Genomic DNA, 18,331 nt, shown 5'->3' with positions numbered 1-18,331 from the left:
GATATTGTCACCCAGCGGTGAAACCACACCAATACATCATATGTGAAAACACATTAAAAGATATTTAATACAAACTGCTGCGCTTTAAATAGGCTGTATAATGTAATGGAATGCAGTATGGAGTTTGTAAGTAGGACAAAAAGCAGGCCAGACCATATTTTGTCATTGCTATTGCTTCAGGAAATTGATGGAACATACCCCGCCCACGGGACTTTAAGGCGTTCTCCAATTAGTTGTTTAATGCTTTGGAAACCTTCAAAATTGAGGGCATCAAGCTCGCCTTCTCTTCCCTTTTGGTCTTCTGTAGTTGATCTTATTTGTGGAGGTGAGCGGCTCATGGAAAATATGAAGACAAATTAAATTGGAGCAATTGCTTTTTTCTTTTATAATGTAGAGAAGAGAAGTAAGCAACTGCCAGTGCTAGTTTCCCTTAACTTTTAATGTTGATCTTGGTTATGAATGTGTTTTTTTTTTTTTCAATTGCTAATTAATCAGCGCTTGTCTTTTCTTTGTTCCTCCGGTCTCCTCAGTCTACCCAGACCTTTGTAACATCAGCGTTGCAGCAGTGGGAGATAAAAAGAAGCACCAAGAGTGCATTGCATTCTGGGATGATGTGTATGGCTTCAACATGTCATGCATGAAGAAGATCGTCGTGCCAGAGGCTGTCGTGCAAGTGTTGGATGCAGACTCGCTCATCTCCCAACCTACGGTCGTACAGGTAAACGTTCTTCAGAATTGATTGCGGGTGTAAGGGCGTACGAGGAGCGAGTCGTCAAACTTTTGTGCTCAAGGGCCACGTTTCATTTTCTATTATCGTTTTATTGTTCGATTCTCATGCGTTATCGTTAGTTTAGAATTAGCCAATTGTTTTCTAAAATAAAAAATATGTTAACTGAATATTTAAAATGTTTTACTGTTTGCATTACTTACAGTAAACCAGTGAGATGGTTTACTGATGGGGGGGGGGGGGGGGGGAAATCTAATAAATACACCAAACATCACAAGACTCTTGATAAATGCTCTGTGGGCCCGATTAAAGAACTGTGAAAGACGGATACTCGGCCCACACCAGTTATTCACGATAACTGGCACAGAAATAATGACAACTCATTAAAGTGGAAGTCAACCCCAACATTTTCTTCACAGTAATATATTGTTTGCGCCCCCACTAGTCTAAACACGGCATTCTGTTTACAATTCTGTTTATACAATCCAATATACAACACAATGTTATTTATATAGCGCATTTTATAACAGCTGGAGCTGTAACAAAGCACTTTATAAACAATAAATAATAAAAATAATAAACAACAAAAAGGCCATATTACACAAGTTTTGATCAATAAATTAATATAAAACACTATATACAATTGACTGTGATGTCATTTTCCGTCGACAGAAGTGTCAAAATGGCACCCCCGAGGTACAATACAATTTTATTTATATAGCGCATTTCTTAACAGCTAGAGCTGTAACAAAGCACTTTACAAACAATACAATAAATAAAAAACAATAAAAGGCTGTGATACATGTATTATATAAATATAGATAATAAAAATATACATAAATAAAGCCAATAAGTTAACATAAAACACTATATACAATTGACGCCGGAAAAGAGCCGAAAATTTCAGGTCTGATCAAAAGCCAGAGAACAGAAATGTGTCTTCAACCGGGTTTTAAAAATGGACAGAGAGGGAGCTTGCCTAACAACCAATGGGAGGTCATTCCAGAGGGAAGCTTTTCACACAGGCCCGAGTTTATTATTATTGACTGTTTCGATGAAAAATGGAAAAATAGTGTCAGTACAAGAGAAGCACTATTTTCAATTTAAAAAATCAAGTGATAATTACCATCCTCTATTGTGTCTCGAAGCCGTCGATATCGTCTACAAACGTGTCCTAACCATATATCATGATTGACTCGTTCCATTGGTTCAAAGTCCACAAGCGTGTCATCCATATCAGTACCGTCACTTACTTCAGAACTCCCGCTATCGTCCGCGTCCGCCGTTACTGCTTGAAAAAATTCTGCGATATACTACGACGGCTCACGACACCGTCGCACGTATATTCTGATGCATTTCATTGGTTAAGAGACCGAGAATTGATTAAAAAAAAAAAAAAAAAAAAAAAAATCTTCTTTCCTGGCTGTAAAGGTAGGGTCACGCAATAGCGCTCCCTCTAGTGGTAGAAATGTGGCAATGCTCTCCCGGCCTAAATGGGTTAATCAGAATGCCATGTTTCGACTAGTGGGCCTGCATAGAACATCTTGTAAAAAGAATTTTTGGGTTGACTTCGGCTTTAAATTCTTTAAGGTCGCAGTAACACTGCACTGAATAATGAAGTGATAGCTCACTTGAACAGGCCTGGCCTATAAAAGATGAAGACCATTTTAACTAAAATTATTCATAGGTAGAGTGGTAACTTGGTTGACTGAATATTCCGATAACAGATTCAGTGGTTATAATGAGGACGTTACAAATGAAACACATTATTACAAAAAGTTGAGGATCCTCTTAAAGAAACTTTCATACTTTTTTACGCTGGGCATGCTGTGAATAAAGCACTTTACGAAACAGAGAGTTGAGCACCGAGATTAAAGAAAGTCAAAGCGGTTCCACACCGAAACATAGTTACCTCTTTAGTGTCTTTTCGTGTCGCGGTGCACTCTCCTCCTCTAATCTCTAATACCATTATGCCTTTTTGTCTTCGGTTGGCCTGTTTGCTAAGTAGCATGTCCTCCGCCCATGTGTGGATGTGATGAATGAGAGCAGAACTTGATGTAATGGAATTTGAATCCTCTAATCGATAGTTTCTCCCCTCCAAGTGACAAATAGACAGCCCCTCTCCCCAAATTACGCCGACTCTCATCCATTGCCTCTCATTGATACAATCCAATAACATTCTATTAAGGCTGACTGCCACTCCGTAAAATTGAGAGCCCTCTCTTGGAATTATATATTATGCAAGCCTGATGACTTTTCTCTTTTTTTTTTTTTTTCTTTTTTTTTTCTCTCAGTGAGAACAACGAGGACAAATTGAGGAAAGTTAAACCCGAAACCATTTCAAGCTGCATTGAACCGGCTCTGCATTACTTTTCATGTTCTGTGGCCGCCATTTTGCCTCGTGTTTCTATCAAGGTGCAATGTATATTGTATGTACCAACCTTTTTGATGGGCTGTTTTCAGTGGGTATTGAGCTCCAATTAAATGTTGGGATTTTATTTTGAGTGTCATTTGAAGTCAGGTCTATCTACTCTCCTGCGCCCCAATTGCATTTTAGGATTGGATGCACGTTGGAAGTCAACAAAAAAATGTTTTTTTCAAGAATATGTTCTATGCAAGCCCACCAGTTGAAACGAGGCATTCTGATAAATATTGCGTGTGTGGAAAAAGTGTTAATCCACTCGTTTTTAGCCATCTCTGGGGGCGGCCATTTTGTCTTTTCTCGACAGAAAATGACATCGCAACTGATCCCAACGACCAATCACGGCTCAAATTCAGAAAACAGCTCAGCCGTGATTGGTCGTTACCTGAGTACTGAGCAGTTGTGATGTCATTTTCGGCCGACAGAAGTGACAAAATGGCCGCCCCCCAGAGATGGCTAAAAACGAGTGCATTTTGCTGCTTAATTTATATTCCACAAACGCAAAATTAATCAGAACGCCATGTTTCAACTAGTGGGCCTGCTGGGAACATATATTCTTGAAAAAAATGTTTGATTTGACTTCCCCTTTAAACCTGGAGCGGTGCCATTAAAAAATCTTAGCTACTGTTGCAATGGTATGTAATGTTCTTATGTTGCGCAATCAGTGTTCTAAAACATCAAACAGAATGTTTACCAAGACATTACAGCCAATATTATTTGGATTCAAGCGCCCCCAAAACGGGAAATAGACAAAAACAGTCATTAATGCTAACATAACATTGCATTTTTTTTTTTCTTTTTTCACTCAACAGACAATCGATTGCAACAAAGTGCGTCTGTCAGAGCTGGAGTTTACATCCGACTTTTGCTTGAAGATTACCAAAACCACAGACTGCACGGTAATGCACACAAACACACGGGCAGACTATGACCCAGTCACACACTGAGGCAAGACAAGATGGCTGCATTTAAATTGCACATTTCATTCAAAAGTCAACTCAATTTGCTTCACACACGCAAAAGCACAACACTTAAATAGTAAAACTGTTTAAGACATTGAAAAGCAAATAAAAAAAAAAAGACTAGCTTAGAAGCTTAGCTAGAATTAGTTGTGGCAAAGTGTCAGTGCATTTATGTGGATGTCACAAACACTAAAATAATGTATACAGCAGAACAAAAATGCAAGAGGCACATGAAATTTGTAAGAACATTTTGTACTTGACGAAAAGAAATAAGTGCTCAAGAATAAAGCGTTTAACCGGCAGGGGTGGATAGGCATGTGGGAGGGGAGCTGGGACAGTAGACTTTTCTTTTAGTATTGGCTGATGAACACAACAGTGAGCGGCTTTTTTTTGTTGTTGTTTTTTTTGCGCACAGTAAACAAAGTTTTCGCGTCTCTAAATATATGACAGAAATAGACTTGGGAAAAGAAAAGTTTGAAGCTAAAAACTGAGGTGTAGGTCAACCGCAACACATGAATTAACTTGTGTCCTCAGTGAGTGTTAGCTAAAAACACAAAAGTGTATCAAATGCTTTATGGGCCTATTTTCCCTGCCACCCCATCCCTCACCTGAACTTCCTCCAACGACTAAGCCACATTTCACTGTGTTGTGAGCAGCCTGCAGCAGAAGCGCCTCACTTTAATGTCTTCTGATGCTCTGCATTGTGACGCGTGTAGCAGACTTTTGTGCTGTGGTGCAGTGCTACATAATTTGGTGTAATGCGTTAATGGGTAATCAATCTGGCCTCTAACGTTGTGTGTATGTTTGCTAATTATTCGCGTGTGTGCATTCATATTTTACCTGCTTGCTTTTAAGTACTTGTACACCACGTCTTCGTCCGCAGGTGTTTAATTGGGTTATCATTTTATTGCAAGAGTTATTTATTTGAACAAAGCTACGCCACTCGCTCAATCTACGCGAGTGGTGGCGCACGGACGGCGGGCCCGCACGTATGCTCCGTTGGGTTAGCGTTAGCTACTTCTTCGTTGGTTTAGCGGTTTCTTCTTCATTGGTTTAGCGGCTTCTTCTTCGTTGGTATAACTTCACCTTTGGAGGTGGATGTGCGCTGCCTACATTACACACCATGCCATTGTTCATATATGTATATATATATGTATGTATATATGTATATGTATATATGTATGTATGTATGTATATATGTGTATGTATGTATATATGTGTATGTATGTATATATGTGTATGTATATGTATGTATATGTATGTCTATATGTATGTGTGTGTATATATGTGTATATTTATGTATGTGTATATATATTTGTATTTATATATATTTTGATGCCAATATTTTCTCTTAATATTGGCTCCAAATATCGGTTATTGGTCGCCTTGACTACTAATAATCGGTATCGGCCCTAAAAAAAAAAATATATATATATATATTAGATTTCTTTAGTTTCTACTCCAATCTTTCAGAGTCATATGCACTGCTGCAAAATGGATAGGGAGGATCCCTTTTCCGCCTTTGCTCCTTTTTCTAGTTGCAAATTGCTTTTCTCTTGGTTTTTTTTATTGCAAAGCAGAATCATTCATTTAGCCTATCAAAGTGCGCCCGCGTCTCGGAATGTTTTATGTACAATGGGATGTATCATTTCTTAATGCTCTCCAAAGCCAAGCGTATATAATGCAGGTATTCTGTAAGGAAGGGTGTATATAGTATGTCTAAATTGTTCCTTTGTACTCTCCTTCAGCATCAACGCTGCTTGTGTCAGGATTCACAGATGATTATTGACCCCCACAAGGGGTGCTCTGCTGTCATAAAGATACCGATCTGGAATCAGTATTGTCTGCAGATCTTCAGTGGTAGTTAAGGTTAGGATGTGTAAAGGGTGAACTGCTCCCGGACCAGTGCTCGGGGATTGGTGAGGGAGAGCTGCTGTGCCTGTCGCCCCATGATGGAGCGCCTGCTTTTGTTCTCCTGTCGACAGTCCATTCATCAGCTCAGCCTGCCTAACCTTGCATTAAATGAACAGCACAACCCCTGCGTCTGTGCCGCTCACGCGCAAGATAAATCCTCTCGTGCTCTCTTTTTTTCAGCCACCCTTTCTTTACCCGTCTTTACATTTACATGCTTGTGTTTATAGTGTCTGATTAAATTCCCTCAAGCCACACACAAGGTATAGAAGAAGCAGAAAATCTCTGTTATTGATTGCAATACGCAGACGAAAAGAAATGTGTGAATTCTACTGCACATTTTGTATGAAAATGTCTCTCAGAATTAGTTGGTCCTTGAGCTCTGCACCGGTCATCCATTTAACCAAAAGTTAAAAGTAGCAAGTAGTAGAATAAAATAGTTTTGTTTTTTTTCATATATTTCAGTCCAATTCGGTACACAAATCTAACTCAAAAGTACAATTTTGCATAAGACTCGGATAATTGGTGCCAGTGCCAAGGAATCACTAATCATTAATAATGAAAGAAGTTTCAAAATCACGTTGTAAAATGAAACGTCCTCAAATTCAAAGTGACAAATGAACATGATTAACTCATTCAATCCCAAAGATATAGTTATGCCTTTTCACAGTCCAGCCATTCAATCCCAGGAATGTATTTATATATTTTTTTCACATTTTTTTCAAACGTTGGGGTAAAAGTGGGTCTGAAAATGTCTGGTACTGATATCACATTTGCGGAATATGAATTAAGCAGTAAAATCCATCCATTTTTGTACATCTCAGGGGCCCGCCACTTTTCCACTTGCTGTCGACTGAAAATGACATCACAGTTGCTCTGGGCTCATGTAGCGACCAATCACGGCTCAGTTTCAGAAAACAGGTGAGCCATGATTGGTCGTTACCTGAACCCTAAGCAGTTGTTTTCTGAAGCAGTCTCGTCGGTTATTCATGGTAACTTTGTCACCTTGGAGAGTAGAAATCAACAAAACTACTAGAAATAATCCTTACAGCGGAAGTCAACATCAAAAAAATTCTTTGCAATGACATGTTCTATGCGCACTCGCTTGTTGAAACATAGCATTCAGATGAATATTGTGTTTGTGGAATAAGAGTTCAGCAGCAAAATCCACCCGTTTTTAGCCATCTCAGTGGGCGGCCATTTTGTCACTTGTGTCCACTGAAAAGAACATAAGGACAAAAGGACGGCGCACCTGTTTTTGGAAGCTGTGCCATGATTGGTCGTTATCTGAGCCCTGAGCAACTGTGATGTCACTTTCAGTCGACAGAAGTGACAAAATGGCCGCCCTCTGAGATTGCTAAAACCTGGTAGATTTTGCTGCTTAACTCATAGTCCACAAACGCAACATTAATCAGAAAGCCATGTTTCAACTAGCGAGAGCACATAGAACATGTTATTGCAAAGAATTTTTCTGGGTTGACTTCCCTTTTAAATAAATGTGTTTCTCAGACTTGGCGTAAATCTGATTTCGTCATCTTCAAATAAGATAAGGAGAGTAAGGCAAAAATACATTTTGGGCAATTGTAACCAGCAAAAGTGCAGCGACGCAGCTTAGTGCAGTCTGTTTTGCACCACTCCGAAAAGAATACCTCCAGCTGTTCGGTTGCACTGCACTTATTAGGCGTATATGTTGCCTGAGGACATCATGCGCAAGGAACTCCGTTTGGAGGCATCGTACAGGCGAGGACGGTTTGGGGCTCCAGCTCAGTGGAACAGCAGCAATCTGGCAGAGGCTGAGAGGAGGCGCACGGGAGGTAATTCACACCAATGCGCTTGTGAGGTGGTCATGCTTGAAGCCTCCACGCCTGGGTAAACCCTATCAAAAGTGCATTAGACCTCCCCTCTCATGCCTCCCCCCTCCAAGTCCCCGTCAGCAATCCTCCATTCCCCCCCCTCCTCTTCATTCCCCCTCCCTTGCCCCTCCCCCCCCCCCCCCCCCCCCCCCTCACTGTTGTATAATAGTATCTGTTCGGGCCACTCGGCTAACTGACACATAGCCAGGCGAAAGGGGAGCAATGATGAATTGCTCCCTGTTGGTGTTATCCTTGATGATAATTATTAATTTTCCCTCCGCTCTTCCTAGAGACTTGGCCGGAGCGCTTGCAGTGTCGCAGAGCTCCCTCCACGGGCCATCAGGAAGCCCTCGGTCATCACTTACCACAGACACGTTTGGGGCCCGGGGCGAAATGCTGATGAAAATGAAATGCACTCATTCCGCTTTTTCCTGTTTTCGGTGCCCGCCGTGCGTTTGTGACAATCATGACTACTTGCTCGCCTTCAACTTGGGTAAATGCACATTTTTTTTTTTTTTGATACCACAGCGCTGTGGAAAGGAGCACAGATTGGCTACTTTTTAGAATCAAATCCCAGCCAATGCTTTTGGTTTCGCAGCATTGAGTTTGTATTTAAACGACTAGGCCAGGATATAACTCTCGCCGGGGTTTCAAAGCCCGGGCCTCAAAAGATGTTGGCTTCACTATGTGGCTGACACGTTCACTCTTGAGTGCCTGAAGATGAGCATCGGTCATTTCAATGAAAGAACAGATGCTTGATAAGAGATTGAGGAAATGTGGTCAAACGCACACTAGAATTTACTGCTGTATTCTTTGGGCAACTCCTGAATTAGACCTTTTATTGTAATAATGGGTTAAAAAATGGTTTTGTCGCGGGCCACATAGTAGTTCTGATTTCGCTCGGAGGGCCGTTACGACTATTAACCCATGTAAATTTACGATCGCCTTAACCGCAACTAATGGATGATCACTATTTTTGACATCAGAAGCCAGTAGTTTGTCCAACAAATTTTCCATGTATTTTAAAGGAAGGATTGGTAACAAATGCTTGAAATATTGAATATATGCTGTGTTAGCAGTGAAGACAATTTCCAAAAAATATGGCAAGTCAACACATGATTTGTCTTTGCGGGCCACATAAAATGACGTCGCGGTTCCGGATGTGGCCCCCCCGGGCCCTGAGTTTGACACCTGTGGTCTTTCGTATCTCTTCGGCCGGTTCACCGGTGCGCCCCAATCCAGTGGGCATGATCTGCAATTATGAAAAAGTTCAAAAGAGAATTACGCCAAATGTTTTTCAATCATCTCAGATTTATATACGTATGATTTTGCAACATTTCTCTTATGCATGTGCCTCGTAATGGTCAAACGTGTCTTAGTGTAGTTATAAAACTTGGACAAGGGACCAAGAGATACAGACCCTTTAACTCTTATGTAGTGAGGTCGGCATGAGAACCGAGTACTAGAATCCACTTTTCACAATGAGGCTCCAAGATCAAGTCCCGGTCTGTCATTTCAGTTTGAAAGTTAAGCAACACAAGTGACAATCAATCTCGCTTATGAGAGGCTGTCATCTACAAAGTGACGATTGTCTCCATTTCGAGAGAAGTGAAACCGCTCGGCCTGCCGAGTAATTACAGCAAATTTCCTAATTACCACAGCTTTGGGCATCTCTGCTGCGTTCATTACGAGCCGTAATTGTATTGGGGTGACATGCTCTTCTTTTCTACTTTGTCCTCTTCTGCTGCCAATCCCTCCAGAATTTAAAAGAAAAGAAAAAAAAAAAAAGACTGCTCGATTGATGTTGTTTACTACACTTCACCTCTTCAGTCATTGTATACCAACAAAAAGTCGCTCTAAATAGGAATCTCCCCTCTCTTTGCTGCATCGATTTAGTTCTTTGTCTCTGCAAGCTGGACGCCAAGTTGTCAGCTGTGTCAGGATTAAAAGCTATTAGTTCTGCATCGTTGCCACTACAAGTGTGCTCCCGAGATTGATAGAGTACCTCTGTTCCTCCAGTGGGGGGAGAAATGGGAGCAAAATCATCCTGGGGGTTGTTTTTTGGTGAACCAAAGGCAGTCTGGCCATGGACTGTCCGTCCTCTGTGTTGCAGTTGTTTACACAAATCCTTTATAGAGATCATACACGGCTGGTTTTTTTTCCAATTCAAGTCTAAACCGTACATTTGTCAAAAGCGTACCATTAGTGTAGAACAGTTATTTAAATTAGTCGGATGCCAGGTTCAACTCATGCCGGTTATTTTCCTTTTGCAATCCATCCATTGCTGCACTACAGTCAATATAGCAACATTTGCTAATTCCATGTTCCCAGATGGATTTTTTTTTTTTTTTCTTCTTTTTTGAAATCGTCAGCAATATTTCCAGCTTGGAGTTGGTGGCCACTTCATAATGCATTTCTTTTGTGCGATGACAAGCCTCTCTGATGAGGTTAGAAGGGAGCACATGCAATATGTTGTTGACTCAGCCCAAATGAGAAAGCAAGTTCATATTGAGAGGAAGGAGATTTAAAAAAAAATATTAAAAAAACACAGCTAGTATAGCTTTCACTGTAACACATATACACTGAACACTGTAAATTTCTGTCAATGTTGAGCATTTAACATTCAGAGAGTTTCATGTTGCTCATTAACTCATTCACTGCCAGACATTTTCAGATACTCTTTTACCCTAACGTTTGAAAAAAATAAAAAAGTTCTGGGTTTGAAAGTCTGGACTGTAAAAAGACAAGTAAATTCGACAATGGCAGTGAATGAGTTAAAAAAAAAAAACCTTCTCGGGCCTTTGAAGTCAGCCCATTCCTTTCCGTGATGTAGGCAAACAAATCCAGGTGTTTATTGCACACATTCTAACTCGCCTCTCATATTTCGTTGCAGGCAATTGTCGGCTACTTTGACGTTTTCTTTGACAAAGGCTGCGGCAACAAGGTAAGCAGTGCTGGCAAGACAAGACGAGAGCCATTTAACAGAAAGTCAATTATGTTCACGCTTTAGCCTATTTCTCCTCCTCGGGGCGTTTGTCGGCAATCGACACGCAACCGCGTCCATTGCTGATATAAGCACTTATCTAACACGGGCGGCCGGTTGGAAAACAAATGTCAAGCTCATCTAACCTTCCAAGTGCTCACTGTGTTCTACCTGAAACTCAGGGCTGACAATTTATTTCATGGCTGACAGTGAAATATCCTTCCATAATGTTCTTAACTCATTCACTGCCATTGACGGATTTATTTGTCTTTTCACAGTGCAGCCATTCAATCCCAGGGATTTATTTATATATGTTTTTTTCAAATGTTAGGATATTCATTCTGCATTCTCATTTGAAGTCAATTTTGAATGTATTCAATCTAAACTGCTCAACAACGCTGTTTTGGTCAGGTGACGTTCTCCACGGGTCCTCAGGTCACAACGACCCACTGGAAACAGACCGTCTTCCATTTGGAGAGACCCTTTACAGTCCAGGCTGGTTAGTATGAACCGTTGTCCGATATTGTTTTCAAGTTGCGTCGGCGTGTGCGTGCGTTTGCGCGCGAGGCGGCACCGCGGCCTTAATGGTGCTCGGCGGCAGGCTGTCAGGTAATCCGTCTCCGCTGGTGATGTCCTCAGACTGCTTGACACTCGTTATCTGTCACAGCGAGAGACAGCAGGGGATCCAAACAAATCACATTCAGCTGTCAGAGACGGCATGTGAAACTCATCCGATAACCGCTCTCACGCCTTTGATTCATGGCGCGTTGAGAGAGAAGAGCTTTGTTACTGACCAATGAAAAATAGTGCATGCAAATATTACAAGAGAAAATGACTCCAGACAGTAACGTCTGGTTGTTGTCATTATTTTACTTTTTATTTATTGACTTTATTTATTTTTTTGTTTGTTTTATACCAAGATCTCTTTTTTGGACTTCTTGGGATAAATCTGAGATTTTGGGTCCTAGATTTTGAGTCAGCTTGTGTGTAAATGTGTGTTGTTATGACAACTTAGGACAGGATGAAAATTATGAGCTTAGTTTGGCTATGAAGAACAAATAATATGGTAATTGATATAATTATCCATCAAGCTTGTTTGGCCATACTCTAAGTGCACAACTTTAGGATGCCAGGTTTAAGACATGCGAAACAAATCCATCTATCATCCATCCATTTTCTGGGATTGGCTACAGCCCCCACAATGAACAAATACTAATGGCTAGTGATTGATGAATAAAATTCAAAATTCTTTTAATTCCACTAATTATAGATATTGTCGTTTTGAATTGGAATCTGTTTTTCCAGACTCCAAACTTGGTCTTGCTTACATAGAACTAGGTCAGCGCTTCTCAATGATTGTTTTTGTTAAAATCTCAATAGATTTAAACCCAGTCTTTATTTAATGAACTACATTTTCATCTCCTCTTCATTATGCCAAGAAAATGCATGTGGATTTAGTCCCGGTTATTCTTTATCAATGGCGGTTTTACTCTCATCTAGTCTAATTTTCGCCTGGTGAAAAACGTGTGTTGAAGAAAATATTTTCGTCTAGTTTTCGTTAAAGCGGAAGTCAACCCAAACATTTTTTTCAAGAATATGTTACCATAAAACCCACTAGTTGAAACAAGGCATTCTGATATTACGCTTGTGGAATAAGAGTTTATCTACCCGTTTTTAGCCATCTCTGGGGGCGGCCATTTTGTCACTTCTGTCAACTGAAAATGACATCACAGATCCTCAGGGCTCAGGTAACAACCAATCACGGCTTACCTGTTCTCTGCAGCTGAGCCGTGATTGGTCATTACCTGAGCCATGAGGTTGTGTGATGTCGTTTTCAGTCGACAGAAGTGACAAAATGGCCGCCCCGTGAGATGGCTGAAAACAGGTGGATTTTGCTGCTTAACTCATATTCCACAAACGCAATATTCATCAGAAGGGCGCATTTCAACTATTATATTAAATATTGAAGCAATATAAATATATATAAATATATATATATAAAAAAATGTTTGGGTTGATTTAACGAAATTAACACAAGTAAACTGCTCACCTGTTTTCAAGAATGAGGCACTGCTGGAGATCACAGCTTGAGCCCGATATTGTCTGGATGTACAGGGTGTGTATGTTATTTTCTCCGCTGAACAAGCTCCGGTGCTCCGCGCACTGTATCATAATGGGAAATCACGGATGTGTCTGGTGATGCGGGGACGAATTGAGCGCGGGGGCAAACTGTCCACTTACTGACCTGATATCTGATGGAGCCTACTGTAATAAATGACCCGTGGGTTGAACACATACACTCGGTGTCCGTTGGCCCTTGGCTACGCTCTCTGGCAGCAAGCACCATGATAAAAACTTCAAAAGCTCTGTAGCGGCTCAAGCACTGTCGGAGACTCTGTGTCCTCATTGGTCAGATAGCGGCAGCTGAATGTGGGCGCAGCGGACGGCCATATGACGGCGCCGTGCCGCAGTAAGGAATATGCAGAGCTGAACTGATTCGATTTGGTCAAACGATGATCTATGAATGCAGTTGCGCTTGACCGTCTGCGAAAGCACCGGAATTGAAAAGTTTACAACCTGATCTGATTTTCACAGGAACGCAGTAGCAAATTGAGAAATGTCAGGTTTTTAACCGTTTAGTTTGACAAAAATGCTTCGATAACGTAGCTACACGTTTGAACCTTAGCATGCTTACCACCTTAGCATGCTTAGTCTCCTCTTTACTTGGTGTAGGGACGCTTGATACCGTACTTAACTATAGCTTGCTTATCAGCTCGTTCATGCAGCTTGTATGACTTGTTCTTCACATGGCAGTGTCTGAAATTGTATTTGCAGATGCTGCAATTATTGGCACCGGCTTTACCGAGCTTGAGTAGTAATACGCTATATGAATTCAGTTTTGCTTTTACTGCTGCACCGCCTGAGGGATCTGAAGTCGTGCCGCGCTCCTTTAGTGCTTTATTTCTGCGCTTGCCGTTTCCCCTTTAAAGGGGAAGTCAACCCAAACATCTTTTTTTTTTTTCCAAGAATATCTTCTATGCAGGCCCACTGGTTGAAACAAAGCATTCTGATTAAGCCATTAAGGCCGAAAGCGCCTTTCTAAGCATCTCCGCAAAACCTAAAGTCGTCTTTGGAATCACCCTGGAAAACCTGAAGATATTCAACGGCTAGAAAATAAAATGTCTCAGATCCTGTCGCAGATAGAAACATCATTTCCAAAGAAATTGAAATCTTAGACGTGGCTTTCAAACCGGCCCGAGTTTATTAATCGTTACTGTTTCAATCGAAGTTGTAAAAATAGCTACTTTTTTTTTTTTTATCAGTGCAATAGAAGCACTATTTTTCATTTGTCAAAAATCGAGTGCTAAATACCATCCTCTATTCTGTTCCAAAGACGTCGATATCGTCATTGTCACGATACCGTCAAATGTATATTCCGATGCATTTTATTGGCTAGGAGACCGAGAATTGGATTAAAAAAAAGAAAACGTATACGCTCTCCCAGCTTTAAAGGTAGAAACACGCAACAGCGCTCCCGGCTTTAGTGGTAGAAACACGGATATGCGCTCCTGGCCTTAATGGGTTCATATGAAACATGAGTTAAGCAACAAAATAAACCCGTTTTTAGCCATCTCAGGGGGCGGCCATTTTGTCACTTCTGTCCACTGAAAATGACATCACAGTTGCTCAGGGCTCAGATAACGACTCACCTGTTTTCTGAATCCGAGCGATGATTGGTCTTTACCTGAGCGACTGTGATGTCATTTTCAGTGGACAGAAGTGACAAAATGGCCGCCCCCCCAGAGATGGCTCAAAAACAGGTGTAATTTGTTCCTTAACTCATATTCCACAAACGCAATATTAATCAGAATGCTGAGTTTCAATCAACTAGTAGGCCTGCATGGAACGCATTCTTGCAAAAAGTACGTTTAGTTTGTCTTCCCCTTTAACTCTAGAAACTGAGTGTACTTTCATGACCGTATCGCCTGATTATAACGATACGTTTATTTTGAGCTACTCACATTTTTGGAAATGACATATCTCTTTGTCACAAGGGTTTATTGTCAAAACATCTTTTGAGGCGATGCTAGAAATACACTGTGTTCCAAATCGGGTTTAATTGTTTTTTTGCTCATATGGGCTCTTTGTGCACAAAACGCTACGATGTCATGTCCGCTGGGGATTTTTGCAGCTTAATCTTTATTAGTTTGTAGCCAGCAGTGCTTTAAAGCGGCACTGTTGCCGTTTTGTGTAGCTCAGTAAGTTGAACGTTGGCCGTACCTTTTGCGCAATTTTACACCACGGCAAACGACACTATAACTACAACCATGAATGTTTTGTTACCTTTCAAATTGCGTCGGTCCAAATATATCTCATGAAAGACGATTTTTGTGTAACCTCAAAATTTGGCTGCTGTGTGAATGCGTATAGAAGGAAGAGAATTAGCCCAGTGGTAGGTGAGCAAGGGAAAGAGCAGCAGGTTATTGATGTGTTCTCTCCAGCTCGCCACCCAGACGGTCTTCAACCTCCTCCAGGGGCCGTAAACCAGAAATTGAGTTTTTAACAGCATTCTCTGTTCACTTGATAGGGTCCATGGTATACTTTATAACACACACACACACACTGCTCCTTTTTTTTACACTCAAATTCAAAATAATTCTTGCATAGTTCTATTCTAAACTATCCTCTGGCAATGGAAAAAGAAATCCCCGAAGTCACCTTGAAGTTGATGAAAGTGTCTATGAACGCACTAGGAAAAACACACAGTGACCTCCTACGTGTTTTGGCTGCGGTGGCCTTCAGCTCTGATTGGCCGTAGTAAGGGCCAGGCGTGAACATTCCAGCGGTTTGTGCCGACTGTGCGGTGATTTATCACGGTGGGAAAGCGAATCCGCTTTCGTGCGTTTGGTACCATCGCAACAGTAATTAACTCTCAGGCTGTGTTTCGGTGTGAGGCGCCAGGGAGCGCACGCACGCACGCAGCAGGCTGGAACCAAACATCCCCGCAAATCCTTTTGGCTGGCAGCGTAATAAATTAAACAGCAAATCATTTGTCATGCTCCGGTGTGTTTGTTTGGCTCAGCTATTGAAGAGGAGGGTCATTCTTTTGTGGTTTTACCGACTTTGTGTTAACCGGAGAAAGGCAGTTGTTTGGTCCGTGATGTTTGAGCAAAGGCGGCGGATTATTTAACTGTGCTTGGAGTCACTTATGAAACTCTATTCTTGTCCTTGTCAGGTTATACACTAATTCAGCTTTCACATCCCACCTAGCCCTCTTTATTTGAACTTTATTAGCACCGAGTCAAGCTAAGGTCTGGAATGCACGAGTTGCTTCAAAACGAAACGAAAATGACACCCCGTGTGATGTCATTTTCATTCGACAGAAGTGACAAAATGGCCGCCCCCTGAGATGGCTAAAAACGTGTGGATTATTCCACAAATGCAATATCTATCAGAATGCCTTGTTTCAACTATTGGGCTTGCATAGAACATATTATTGAAAAAATATGTTTGGGTTGAATTCCACTTTAATTGGCCTTGTGGATGGTAACCTACCGCAAAGAAGTTTAGCGTGTGATTCCATATTGGGCTATTCTTTCACGTGGTCAAATTTCAGAATGATTATTCTCTAAAAATGCCGTAGCACTTCTTAACCCAAGTCCTCTTCATTGCACGCAGAGAAATCTTCCTGTCACATTTCTCAATTTTTTGAATGAAGCTGAAGCTGATGGCCATTTTCATTTTCAACCTGTCATCCTCAGGGATGATTATTCAAAACAAGAGGGCCACCATAGCCCAAATAATTATTCATCCGGCACTTGTTCTCCTAAATACAGTACCTTCCAAATCTGGAATAGCCATCTACAGTACTGGCAATGTCCCCCTCCCCCGCAACCCTCTTTTTTTTTTTTTTTTTTTTTTTTTTGTCAAGCAATGTTAACTCGCACAGCTGCTCAAACTCTCTGCAGTGGAGTGACAGACCCAGAGCGCGGCGCCAGCAGCAAGGACTGCGTAACAGAAGCGTTGGTACGGCACGGGCTGAGACGTGACAGAAATAATGGCCAAAGCTCCACGCTCAGCATTTTTCTCTCCACGTCCTCTTATAACCTCCAGCGAGGAAAAGCGTGTAGCGTAGCGAGTGGAGCGTCTGCGCCCGTGCACAAATATAGGCGCAAGGCAGCGGTGCTTATTAACATATATTAAACCGCATTTGCTTTGCGCGCATATCATCTTTCCTGGCGAGCACCAGTGCATTTGTGCTTATACTGCAGAGGTGTGAGCTCAGCGAGCTCAGCGCTGCTGCGGGGCTGTTAGTATTTCTTATCAGCAGTTCGTATGCTACGTACGGGGCATCCCGTCCATCTTTGACGACGACATGCTATGACGCATTCGGACTCAAATGGGAAAAGTCTTATTTGGCATTTATTTTCATTTAATGCACGTATATTCACAGACATGGGGGGGTGGGGGGGTGAAATGTCCATCTGGATGCGTTGTGATTAACTTGACTGGTTTACCATGGCAACCATTTATCTTTTCTTCTTAACTGCTAAATGTTCAATTGGAAATGTACTGAGTCTTCTAATATGGTTTTTCATGCTTTGTAGGGGAGGAGCTTCAAGGAAAGATCACATTACGCAAAAACAGAAAGGACCCCCGCTCACTGATAGTCATCTTTAAACTCCGAGATACGAAGCTGACCTACACCGTGCAGTGACGTCTTGTAACCGAAATGATTTGCTTTTGTTGGTATGGAAATTGAACGTGCATTCAGCCATTTTTGGATTGTTTTTCTTATTTGTAATAAAGAACACAATGTATCATAGTTTTGTCCGTGCCAAAATAATCTCCTTGTCAATGTGTTTTATGTTAACAGTGACAGGATGTTGATAGCTCCAGTTTGTTTGTCAAAGCTTTTTTTTCTCTGTCCAAACTTTTCCTTCCCTCACCCCGTTTAAGTAAAGGTAAATATTGTCACGGTCGGACAAGGCTTTCCCCAAATTTGGTCAATTTTATATTTCACAATCTGATATATTGGTCACTTCCATGCCCATAGGGGTGGGCATAGCTCAGCATGGCCCAGTGGTAGAGTTGTGGGTTCGATCCTCGGCCATTGTGACCGTGTCAAAGTAACCTTGAGCAAGATCCCGAACCGTTAGTTGCTCCTGATGCCGCGTCATCAGCAGGAAGATGAGTTACAGTGTGAAGCGCTTTGAGTACCGAAGGTAGAAACGCGCTCTACAATTGACAGCCCTTTTACCATCTACCCCTGGCCACCATGTAGCGCCGCCCCTGGCACAAGGTATTCGAGCTGCAAATTTCCACCAGAATGATGCAACGCGAGATGATTTAAAATGCGTTCATCACCCGGATGCTGAAAACTTACTCATTCTGAAAAGCTTGTCAATGCTCTTTCATGCATTTGGTCAGCCGTATTTTGTGAGGAGAGCAGAGCTGAGAGAATGTCGTAAG

General features: G+C 41.5%; 1 protein-coding gene across 3 annotated transcripts in view; it reads left to right on the top strand.

The window, feature by feature from the left end:
* The window catches only part of prmt3 (protein arginine methyltransferase 3), a 45,919-nt gene extending 28,214 nt beyond the window's left edge, over nt 1-17,705 (top strand). For all 3 annotated transcript variants that reach the window (XM_086026444.1, XM_086026446.1, XM_086026445.1), the window contains 5 exons: nt 531-718; nt 3,962-4,048; nt 10,769-10,819; nt 11,270-11,357; nt 17,467-17,705. In XM_086026444.1, the coding sequence (XP_085882570.1) occupies nt 531-718; nt 3,962-4,048; nt 10,769-10,819; nt 11,270-11,357; nt 17,467-17,576 (524 nt within the window). In that variant the 3' untranslated portion in view covers nt 17,577-17,705. The remainder of the gene's footprint in view (nt 1-530; nt 719-3,961; nt 4,049-10,768; nt 10,820-11,269; nt 11,358-17,466) is intronic.
* Nucleotides 17,706-18,331: the final 626 nt, after the last annotated feature.

The sequence above is a fragment of the Filicampus tigris genome, chromosome 3 (assembly GCF_054856515.1).
Source record: "Filicampus tigris isolate MCC_2025a chromosome 3, RoL_Ftig_1.0, whole genome shotgun sequence".
Lineage (NCBI taxonomy): Eukaryota > Metazoa > Chordata > Actinopteri > Syngnathiformes > Syngnathidae > Filicampus > Filicampus tigris.
This window is presented reverse-complemented; position numbering and strand designations above follow the sequence as displayed.